The 12,996-nt window shown below is 35.4% G+C and overlaps 1 protein-coding gene across 1 annotated transcript in view; it reads right to left on the reverse strand.

Moving 5' to 3' along the window:
- Window positions 1–12,996, reverse strand: part of CNTLN (centlein) — a 191,432-nt gene that overhangs the window by 25,254 nt on the left and 153,182 nt on the right. Inside the window, exons 19-20 of the mRNA XM_037372632.1 lie at window positions 3,795–3,959; window positions 327–419 (exon numbers count right to left, since the gene is read on the reverse strand). Of these exons, the coding sequence (XP_037228529.1) occupies window positions 327–419; window positions 3,795–3,959 (258 nt within the window). The remainder of the gene's footprint in view (window positions 1–326; window positions 420–3,794; window positions 3,960–12,996) is intronic.

A 12,996-nucleotide genomic window follows, 5' to 3' on the forward strand; every position in this document is an offset into this window, starting at 1 on the left:
GACTGTGTATAACAGTGCTGAGGAATTCATTTAGACTTACGTCAAGGATAAAACAGTCAACTCTAGAGTCTGCGTTTTGATTTAAGGTATTCTTACTGCAATACTGATACTGTAGCTAGCTAATCATTCATCAGTTTAAACAAAATACAATTTTAGCATGTACTGCTCCAGTTTCTAAAAAAACCCACCTTTGACAGCCTGCAAGACTGCAATAAAACGAATAATAAAACATTATCTTAAAAATCTAATGGTTAACGTTGCAACAATGATAGAGCTGCCACTGGATGGCACCAAACACAACGGATAGAATAGTGAACGTACTTCACTTGCAATTCCCGAATCCGTTCTTCTTTTTCCTGGAGTTGGTTTTTTAGTGACTTAATGGTGGTCGATTGCTTAGTGATTTCATTATTCGAATTCTATATTGAAAAATATTAAAATATTTTTATTATTTTAATAAATATATTATCACAGCAATGGTGGTCGATTGCTTAGTGATTTCATTATTCGAATTCTATATTGAAAAATATTAAAATATTTTTATTATTTTAATAAATATATTATCACAGTCAACAGTAAATTTGATTGAAATAACAGGCTGTGTAAACTCCCACGTATTTTATGAACGTTCTTAGAAATTAATTGGCACAAAAGGAGCATTCTTACTTTCTAGCTCTTACTTAAGTAGAAGTATATTCCTTGGAAAATATGAACAAAATCAATACTTTTCCACTGCACATAATACATGATTAATAGATATTCCCCAGGACACCTGCAAGCCCAGTGTACCTATGGGGACCACACTGCCTCTTGCATAGCCTGGTCAGCTGAAAAGGTAACAGAAGAGAAATGAAACTGGATCTTCATTTGAACTACATCCTTGAATGATACAGATTTACAGCACAAGGGGCCTACCCTTACAGAGCAACAATTTCCGATGATCCCTTTCATCTTCTGCATTGAGAAATACAAGACAATCTACAAGCGCAGTTGTTTTTGTGTCCCTTAAAACTCAAAGCATAAGACAAAGACATTTCCATTTGGCCATACTAACACAAATCCTACATTTCAGTACCAAAAAAGATATGACCCTAACTTTCAGGCATGTGTAATTCCAGTTGAGAGTTATACAGTTGTTGGCCTTTGCTCATTGTATATAGTAGGAAGTAAAGAAAAAAGCCTCAATGCGTCCATGCAAACACACAGATAATCTACCCAAGATTTAAATACCGAACAACTGAATCACTCTACAGAAATAAAAATATGAAATTTAACTGAGTAGCCATCTTAGCAATCTGAGCATATGCACTGAATGCCATTGCTGAAAATGGCAGCTCAAACATCTCGTATAAAAAGATTTCAGAACTCCAAAAGGTGTTGCCAAAAGATACATACGTGTTAAGTGTACACACAAGATGTATGTGTGCATATATGCATGCAGGTTCACCCACCGTACTCAAGCTTTTTACTCTTTACATATAAACAATAAGAGAACAGATCAGACGTGCTGTAAACAAAGATACTTCAGGAGAATTTCTCTGCTTGGTGCAGACTTGTAATGCCTATTAACATTAATGGCAGTATTGTACATAACTCTGTGCCCCTCAAGGGGAGCATATATTCTTGTGTGCATAGTTAGATGTAAAATACTGTTCTTAATAACTTGTCTAGTCTATTTACTATTATTATAATGTGAGGTATAACCAGAAAATTGTTAAAATGATGTATGCTAGCTGAATATTCCTGAGTTTCCCGAGACCTGTTTGTTGAGCTTGTGCTTCATTAGTGTGAAGCACAGCACCCCGTTACACGGTTTACACACCAGATACCAACTCGAACACTTAGTAAGGTGGGCCTCTGCACAGGCTCAGAGGCAGACATATGCTTATGGTATTTTGCTTCCAAACTCACCACCCACACTTAACACATTTCTTCCTATTGGCAAAGGTTCAATACATGCAACATAAACAAACAGTGCAAAGACAGTTTTGAGGAAAAAAAGTAAGTAACAAAACCAGGTACTTTTGAGCTTTTGAGGTATAAGGAAAGCCTTTGCTGCCCCTACATTCAGTCATTTTAGGAGAATAACTTTGTATCTCCTTTTTAAGCAAGCTAGTTGGCCTGGAACAATAGTTGACAACTTTTGCCAGTTTCTTCTGCTAGAAATGACTTGCAGGACTTGATTTTTGAAAAATTTCTAGGTTGAAATAACACTACAAATTTCAGTAACTTATGTAGCTTACAAGACCCTTATAGTCAAAACTCTAATTCAATTCAGCAACCAGTGAATTTACTATCTGGATTTAGGGTCACAGATTATGTTTATTCTAAATGTAGTTTTGCATATATGGTTTATTTTTTACATTAAAAATCGAATACATCTTCAAGAAAGAATTAAAAGTCATGTTAGTATTTTGACATCAGATGTACATATGCTTGCTCAATTTTCCTCTGCTGCAGAAACAAAAAAAACCCCACCCCTGATTTTTCAGCAATATATTTTGCAGTTCACATGTAGCAGACAAATAAATTAAGTTTCTAGCATGAGTGTTACTGTTAAGGAGTATTTTTTTAAAAAGTCCTCGTTTTGTATTTTTCTTACTTTTCTAGAGCAATTGACTACTAGGTTTCTGGATAATGAGGACACTCAACTAAAAGGAGCAACCCTAATTAACAGAAATTACCACTCACCAGAAACAGAAGCAGATTAGTCAAACCCAAATCTAAAATCAACACTCAAGAAGTCAGTGTGTATAGTTTCAAGATCTCTCTCTCATCATGAAAGCAGATCAAATTATGTGCCCTTTTATGGCTACTCCCTGCTGCCCTCATCTCTTTATCAATGTGACCTGCCTTTACTACAGTGTGCTACAACCGAGATCTGTAATACCATGATTACCATCAACAGCAAAGAGGTCCGAGCACTACCCGTATCCCACGCTAGCACAGCTAATCCAGTACTCAGAGACAGAGCCAGCTATACTGTTCATGTAATATGGCCTTTTCTTCTAGTTGATCCTTTGGCAGCCAGCTTGCTAGTGTGCCATTTCTTCCAGCAACAAGCTGTACTATTTTGACCTTTTCTCTCTCCTCAAATATTAAACACAAAGTGATGGGAAAAAACCAACTCTAAGACATTCTGTTGCACATGTATTTCCTTCAGTGAGGAGAGAGGAAGAATTAGTATGTTGGAGCCAGGCCACCTGCTGAGAAACCTCTCAGATCAACGCAGACCAGCACCTAGCATCATCCACATCTAACAGCATCACTGGAGACTGAAAAAAGAAATCAGCGAGTTATTATTTTCCTACCAGCTAATCTACAAAAATACAAATACAAAAAGAGCGTTGTCGCTTTGAAGACGAGAATAGCAGTGACATATAGGTAACATGACACTGTCACATTACATGAGCTGCCCCATCAGCTCAAATTCTTTGCTCCCCTTCCCCTTCCACAGATAGCTAGCTATTGCTTACATCTGTCTTAAATGAAGCAAGGAATCAACACAATTTTCATTAAATTAATTCCACAGCACTTTCCAACAAGATGTATTTAATCATTGTGTGAAAACCCAGCAAGCCTCCCTGTCTGGCCTATTTGATCTGCAAAAATGGTTTTAATTGTAACTTCTAATTCTCTCTTATGACTATGCTTCTAGTGAACATCACCTCAGCTGCTGATCATTGGCTAAGATAAGTGATATGCATATGTGAGTATACGTATATCTGTTTGACCCAGTTATGAAGTACTGTTCATAAGAATTATCCTCAGCCCTAAATAATCTGTTCTGTCACCTTTAGTTTGCACTGCAGCTGTTTCATCTCGGAATCAATATTCTTTGAAGGAGCTGGTGTGACTTCACTCTTGCTGGCAGTTTGAGACAGATGTTCTCTCAACTTCAATTTTCCTTGTAAATATTCCTTCTCCTGTTGCCACTTGGCCAGGTTGGAGGTCAACACCTGTTTTGCAAACAGAGGAAACAATCACAATTGCATCCTAAAAATATTTCTGCTTGATCATATGAGATGTTTCTCTGGTTCAGAATTCAAAAGGAATAAACCAGTATATATTATCTGTAATTATGTTGCATAGCTATCGGTTGAATTCTCTAGTCTATGCAAAGATCAAACCCAGCTGGAAAGAGAAAGCAACTAAAATTAAAAACAAGCAATTTTTTTTAGAAGGCAAGCTAATTCAGTTTTGACTGCACACATTGCTATTTTGACCACGACAAAAAATATCATACAAAACTGTAACAGTAGTTACTGCTGAAACCTGTTTATCTATAGCCTCTCTGAGATTCAGTAATTATTTCTACGCAGAACGTGAAGAAATACCAAGGTGTCTCAGACACCAATGCATATTAAAGGTGGTTAAATTTCAGATCTGTTTTCATGGTGACCACTGTAAGCTCACTTGAATTGCTGTGCTGACAACTGCTATAAAACATACACCCTTCTCTTGGCTTTTGTTTTGATATTTGTAGGGCTTGTAGAGGTTAAAGCAAAGTGGACCAGCTGCACTAAATAACTTCTGGTTGGCTGGTCTTTACTCATGTTATTTCTTCCCTTTCACATATATGCATCATAGCCAGAGAACCACACATTCTATAACCTTGACTCTAGGGCTGAGGTACTTAAGTGGTAAAAGCCAAGCTGGAGCAGGACAGGATAACAGATGTTAGTTGTTTATTCCACTGGGTAGGTCTTACCACCCTATACTGCAGCCAAAACGCTTCTCATTTAGCAGCATAAATGCTAAGTCCAATTAGCAGACGAGGCTTGTTAGGGATTTAGTTCAAATAAATAACATGCAAACAAACTCTCAGTCTTGTTGCACTTGATTGACAACTGACAAGACTTATTCAATCCTTGTAACAATATATTTCACAGTACTTCTTATAGAGGTAATCTTATAAATAAAATATTTAATTTAAATAATACTGAATGTTGTTTTGCAAAAAGGGGAACTGAAATAATCTTCATGCTAGTGGTTAACTTCCACAAATCTGTGGTCAGGCAAAAGCCACCAATGGCCTAACAACTGCTCCTTAAGAGGGTAACTACAGTACTATCTTATTATTCCAAAGAAGACTGCAATACAGCAGTTTAACATAAGGAACAGTGACACAAAATGGTATTGAAATCTGTCAAAGAGCAAGAAAAAACCCAACCAAAAAACTTCCTTTATGAAGGATCCTGGTAAAGAAACTGGAGAAGATACTACACCTTGAAATAACTAAATGTATGCCCAATTATATGCTGGTACACAAAGTAACATAGGTGAGCAAAAGTTAAAAATTCTAAGCATTTTATTATTTAATTAAAAATAGCTTTTATACTGTTTGACGTTATTAGAAAAAACTTTTTATATACATGTGTTCATATACACAGGCACTTCCATACTATTAATCTCAGGATCAGGCATCTATCCAAATATAAGAAAAACTACTTATGGTCATGTTTATTGCCATTATGAATGACATGAGAACGCTTGTACATTTTGCATTAGCTTAAAAAGAGTATCACAGGTACACCAAAACGTATTCCGTATTTAAAGTTAAAACTCTAACAGTATTTCACACTTAAGTGCATTTATTAAAGCCAATGGGCAGTTTACATGTATATCTGAGGTAAGTACTGTTTTTAGTAATGGGGTTAATCTTTCCATTCTCTTCCATGTCTGCTGTCATTATTGAACAAGACATAAGTAAGTGTTAATGTATTTTCTAATTGTCTAGTCCTTAATCCAATGCATTATTCTCACAATTAATACAGTCTGAGTGAAAGACAAAATGAAGGCTACTTTCTTTAATAAGCAAAACCAGTAGTTGTATAGAAAGATACAAGGATTAGGTTAATTTTTCCAGTATAGCCAATATTTCTACATGCAGAATTTCATGATTCAGTGTCTTTATAATAAATTATTCATAAAAAGGAAAGAAAAAAATAATCATAGCTAGATCAATATTTCCGATTAAAATTAGAAATGCCCCCACGTATGCCCAAGATAGCCTGTGACCCTCAGAAGTTTCTCAGGCTACTGCTGCTGCCGAAATGTGTCTGGTCTAAAATGACATGATTGCAGTGGTCACATTACCAAAAACTGTAACACCAAATATACTGGAAAAGAAAGGGCTTTCATAGGACAGCTGCCTAGGATGACAGTGCTACACTGGTTATTGAATTTACTTAAGTGAGGATGTAGAAAAGATTATTTAATATATGGATGCAAATATAAATTCAGAAACGGCACCAGAACTATGGGGGTGAAGTGAACGTAGTATATGATATACAAGAGAAACATCCGCCAACTTGTGAAAGCAGACAAAGACAGACATGCAACTGCAATCAGAGATATGAAGAACATTGTCTCTTAGCAAGTCTGGAGACTATGTAAATGGTGTTACAGGGTTGATAATTCTATTACCCTATTCTTCTATTTGCAATATATTGAAAGGGTATCTGAAAATTCTGTATCAATCTATGTAGGATATGACGAACAGCCCCCCTGCCCTGGTGACATTATTTATGCCCAAAATATATATTCCTTACATTAACTTGCTTAACAAGCAAGCTCACTACCCTGCTGTCCCTCACCACTTGCTAAGTTTTGGGTCAAGCCTTTTGCTCTTTCTCGTCTTTCAGACAGAGGGACGTTTTTGTGTGTGTGCTACCACGCACACAAATCCTGAGTGACAGAGTAGAAAGGATTTACTCCAGGGGAAGAGGTCACCAGGATGAAAGGTAGAATCTTAAACACCAGCTAGACCAGATGTTGTTAAAGGCAGGCTATCGCTGCTCCTCCATGATGTAGCAGCACTTGTCTGCTGCACCTCCTCCAGAGTGTTTTGGCTTAACAGATGTTTATAGATTCAGTATTTCAACATCCATCTATCTTAATCTCCTTGCTCCTGGTATACCCATGACACTCTGTTCTGCTGTACACAAAGGGATAAGTGATGAAATCTCAGTTTCTATGTAGTCGACATAAAACTTCCAGTGACTCAGCAAGGCTTTTTCCCATAAGCTCTATGCTCAGAAAGACAGCTACATGGAAGGCCCAATGGATTAATGCTGGAAGCTCCTGGAATGACCTATTGCTCCTTGGCATCACAACTCGGTGAGGAGCTTCTAGCTCAGTTTACAGCAGTCACCCTGCTACTGCAACTGGCATGTATGAAAATGTCATTTCTGTTGGTGGTGGCTGATATTGCACTGCTACTGCTGTACATGATCTCATGGATTTATATTTGCAGACTATATTATATAGAATATATTTTTAGGGGAAATCACAAAATAGGATATAGATCAGGTATTCTTGAAACTTTTTAAGCAATGACATAACCTTATTTTACTACTCATACTGTAATCCAACTATTAACTAATATAAATAACCTCAGATGTGTAAAAATCATATTTACTATGAAGCTTCCCATCCTAAAATCTTGGTAGACAAAAACAGCACAATGTACATAGAGATCTCTGTAAGAAACCTGAAGTCAACATACTCTTTTCTTTTCTCTAAGGAACCTTGCTACAGTAGGTAATAAAATACATTTGCTATATGCACAGCTCCTGTATCAAGTTCTGTTTTAAATACTAACAGTGCTCATCTGAAGGTTTTAACAGAATGCAATTTTCTCACAGCTTTAGCCTGATAATGAAAAATACACAAGATAAGCACTACCTGTTGCACATATAAACTATGAAAGAACTCTTCAAAACAAATCTGCAGGCACAGAGTTAGGTATTTATGATTTTACACACTCTTATCAAATGTTACTATAACACAAAGACAAACCTATTTACAATACCCATGGCAAAATTTATGGAGTCAACCCCACTAATCTTGACCCTGTTTTGTTTTCTTGCATCAAAACCTACTTCTACCTGATGGATCACAGAAAAAAAGCAAACATTAATAAAGATGGCATGTAGCTATCTGAAAATATGAAAAGATATATACCAAACTAGAAAGCCAACTGTGCTGCATACTTAATGTGATCATATAGAGAAAAGGCAAATAACTCCAAATCCTCAGTGAAATTTTTTTTATGCAAGTGCTGTTAAGTGGTTGATTACTTAGTATTCCAGGCATGAAGACAAAATATGAAACAGAAGTGTTCAGTGACTTAATATCCTATCCCTAAATTGAAACAAAGACCCCCCAAAAGCAAGAAAAAAATGTTAAAGTTATTTGTCATTTCTTCTTCTGAAATTTTAGTAAAAACTATAGTATCATTCAGTTCTAATTTTTTTTCAGCCAGACGCAGTTATCAGCAGCTGACTGTTTCATAAAATGTCAAGTAAATGAAGGTAATATAGAGGACTTTTTGCCAGTGCTTTAGCTAGTTGTTAGACTTCAGTAGCCTTTAGAGACCATTAAGTACCCTTTGGCTAATTGGCCAATGGTAGATTAATCCTCTTTTTATTCTAGCAGCACTATTTTAACACCCTTTGCACTCTGTCAGTGTAGTATCTGAATGACAAAATAATATTGTGCATGAATAATAAGCAGAAAAGTTAAATTAACATTTCATGTTTCACATGCCATACCTGTGTGTCAGGGAAAAAAACCACGCTCTTTTAAAGCCACTGACATTCAACTTTTTTAAACAATCTCATGTTGACATCTTACTGAAGTGAATCTTCCTAATTACTGCTAATTGCCTATCAAGAAAAAAAATATCTTTCCTTAAAGTGCAGTTGTCTAGTATAGATGAACACAGCTCCAATGTGTATAGTAAAGACAGGCATGACACTTGAGGTGTGCTACATTATTATGAGGTCATACTAAATATGGTCTGCAATGAACAAAGCAGCTTTTAAGGATGTTTAAGGCACTGAAAATGTCAGTCTCTCATGAAGTGTTTAAATTAGTTCCCAGCAGAGAAACAGAGATATCAGCATGCAGATAAGAGGTATTATTTCTCAAGTATTTCACTAATGAAAAGACTTATTTGTCGTATTGATAATGTCACTGTAACACAATTGCAGTTCATCAGCTTTATAAAAGCAATGATGCCACTGTTATCTACAGAACGGCCCTTTCACATGTAGAAATTATAAATTCAGCTATTATCAGGAATACAGTTGTAATCACTAACAAAGTCTCTTATCAGTCTTTGACTGTCTTCTTAATCATGCACTAGTACTGATCAGAGTAATCATCTTTATAAAAGGCTGTTTACTGTATGCCACTTCATAAACAAATGTTTTACTTGTACTTTTAATTCAGCTACTTTATAGCTAATTTATAGCGAAATTCAATCTACAACTCATAAAAGCTTAATGCTACAACATTTGATCTGTCTATGGTATCTTATGAAATACTAAAAAAAATGAAAATCAATAAAATCAGAACACATAGGTCCATTTCAGATTTTGTTTTTTTTTTCTTTTTCTAAAAGAATGATAATACCACATCTATCAAGACCAGAACACATACATCTATTCTAGAGAAACATACAAATACTCATGTCTAAATGAATTAGAGCAATATATTATCTGCCCAATTCTCTAAGAAATCATCTGCTGTTACAAACAACAGACAAACCTGAGTACAGACCTGTACACTGCAAAACCAATGATTTTTCAAATAAATTATGCAGAATAGGAAAAAACTTAGTAATAACATAGGTAACATTTTTTAATATGATGAAAATGCTTCTGAATCATGTCATCTGCATAGTGATAACACCAATTCAAAGATAAGGGGGTTGACCTGCAGCAATTCTATTTTTAGCTTGCATTTTCTATCACTTTCATTTCATGCCTCTGTATGAGTAAATATTGCTGTATCCCATGCCTAATTTCTGTACATATTAAGAACACTATCTTGCCTTCATACTGAAGCAGATGCACCACTCCATCTGTTCTTGCAAATTTCAAAGGAATATAAGGACTATTAACTATGTATGTAACATCACTTATATAAGTAGTTTCATATGATCAATTATATTATCACAACTATGTGCTTTAATTTTTGTAGGGACAGGGTTTCCAATGTGGTGATGCAAACTGCCAGTATATACAGATGTGCAGGATCTGCCTATAAGGCCTTAAAATTTCTGGATAAGAATTAAAGAACTTTAAAAATTAGCACTTCTTTAAAAAAAAACAAAAACAACTTAAGATTACAGTATATTATCCTCATCTTGCATACGTAAATTTCTTTGTAGTATTAATATCTACACAGACACAACACCATACATTAAAATAAGTTTTACTAAAATTAAAATAAAAATGAAAGTATAACCAGACAAATTTCATACCACTTTGTTCCACTTGAAAATATACGAGTATTATAGCAAGCCAGTTGTCAAGATGTGGCTGAAGTCCAAGCCCAATGTTCCCATGTACCCACCATTGCTATTTACACAAATACAAGTTCCAACACCTAACATGCCTGTGCACATTAAGTATTGCTACACACAAGCACAGACTTCCATCTGATGCATAAAATTTGCCCCAAGATTTCCACATCTTTGTACTTCCTGGAGAATTTTCAATATAAGACATGGAATCCATGCAATCTTTTATAGTTAGGATCAGGTTTTATTGCAAGATTTTTTGCAGGGTTACATAGTATTTATCTGATTTTCACCAAACGTGAGAGTTGGAGCAAGCTCATAAAGCTAGAAATTTGAATTTTTCATCTAGGGTCAGGGATAGTGCTTGCCATATTCCCCCTGCTTAATCTTTACACATCTAAGCACTGCAAATGAACTACTTGCATGAGAGCCAGTCAGGGAATTTCACAATCCCTACAACTCATTACGAATTTAACAGCAGCAATACTAAGTATTCATATGTTTCAGATAACACATACAAATACGCTGCACTAAAACTCATTGGGGGAAAAAATTAATAATGCTTCCATCTGTTTTCCGTATAGCTCACATAAAATAGAGAGAAACCAAAATGAAAACGCTATTTTAAAGACTGTTTTTAAACTTTCTTTTGATTTACCCGCTTATTTCCAAAGCATACAGCTTTGTACCTTTACAGATTAAAAATATTTTTAAAAGAATATAGAAGAAAGAAACAAGCAAAACAGCTGAAAGAATGGTGAAATATTAATCTAACCTCTCCTCGTTTCCATCTGTTTCAGAGAGCGAACCATTTTCCATTTAAATACTTTTGCATCTCAAATGTAAGTGGGTAGGAATTCTGTGCTTATAGGGAAAGATGTTCCACCTCCCACATTCTGGCCTCCTCTATATATATGGTTTTCTTTCCTTAAATCTCAACTTTTCAGCTGTTAAATTTGCTGTCAATTTACAGAAAACATGTCTAAAAGACACAAAGGTTTGAGGAAGTGATATAAGCATTTGTACATAAAAATTACTAAAAAATATGTACATCAGATATCAGAAGGGGGCTGCACTATTCAAGGAACAAAATTTATAAAGATAGCTCTATATTTAATTTTATAGAATTATTTAAACATCTCATTTGTAACTGCTTCAGATATCAACAAAAGCTGTAAAAAATGTCCTTAGAAGCTGTTTTTATTTTTTAATGTAGACAGCTGTGCAAAAGCAAAACATTTTAAGTGTAAACTGTTTTAACAAATTTAAATACTGGAAAAGTTCTATGTTCTCATAGAGCAGGACAAAAATGCAACACACAACAAAGAATTGGGGAAAAAAAAGGTAAAACACCATGAATTTTTCTAGTCACATAAAGGTGATAATGTACAAATATTAATGTATTATTTACTTTTCTATGTAAGAAAATAAAGGCATATTGCTAGCCACTTCTGAGAGGTAAGAGGAAGCTGATGACAGACATTGTGGAGGATGCAAAAACAGGGATGTTTTTCAAAATCATGAATTGCATTTAAAAATTACCACTACAGTGTACTGCATATAAGTTAAAGTAGTAATTCATCCCTGGATTCTTGTAAATGAACCCCTACAGTCTTATCTTTAATTTGTAATTTATGTTATCACTGGAACCCTTGCTAAATTTACAGGCATAAATGAACAGTTTAGCGTAAAGTACTCCTTATTACATATTAAATAGCTGAAGAGACCGTCACAAGAAAAAGCCATGTTTTCAGCCTAATGTAGAAAACGAAATATACTTTCCCTTTATCATGACTATCATCAATATTATGACTCATTTGCAATGAAACTTTAGGAGAGCAAATCAGATGGTGCAAAGCATTAGTAAGGAAGTAAAACATTCTTCTACCTCCTCTAGCACTGGCTGAGTCCATGAGGTCCAGGCACTTCAGGCAAACAAACATGGCTTCAAAACCACAAAAACTCTTTGCTTGGGTTACAAGGACAGTAATAGTATCTGACTTCTGTAGGGATGCTAAAGAATCCTATAAGCCAATATTCACTGTCTGCAACAACCAGGGTCTAAGGCAGTGAAAACTAAGGACAATCTCAAGGAGGGAATACCCCAGACAACCATTTTTAAAAAGGAATCTCAGGTGTAGTTCCCAGACACCAATTTTGTCTCAGAAGTAGTCTTAGTTTGTTACACTTTCCTTTTCTACTGTTGTTGAAAATGCCTTAGCTCTTGACTCCTATTCCTTTATACCTAGAGACCAAAAAAACCCAGAAAATCAATGCAGTCTGAAGGTTTATGCATCTTCCTTGGTAAAGCGATGAGGATGGCTGTACTCTTCTGGTTTGTACTCCTGGCTACAGATGTGTCTTTTGAAGTTTCTTCCTGTAGTGAAAGGGAGTAGCCAGGACAACAGAGCACCAGCATTAACTTTGAACATACAAGCTTAAACAAGGGATTGTGGGAATGAGAAAGTTCAAGTAAGATTCCAGCTCTAACAAAAATGCCAATTCCTTTTGTGCAATACACTAGACAAAGAAATCTCCATGTGGGATGGGTAAGAAAATAGGGTCAAACACAGGTAACTGGTGCTTTGCAGAAGTCCTAACAGTGCTGAACTGGTGGAGAGCATTCCCCTTCTGAAATCAGGAGGAGTTCAAAAGAACTCTAGGACCAAATACGTTTCTTT

The sequence above is a fragment of the Falco rusticolus genome, chromosome Z (assembly GCF_015220075.1).
Source record: "Falco rusticolus isolate bFalRus1 chromosome Z, bFalRus1.pri, whole genome shotgun sequence".
In the NCBI taxonomy this organism is placed as follows: Eukaryota; Metazoa; Chordata; class Aves; order Falconiformes; family Falconidae; genus Falco; species Falco rusticolus.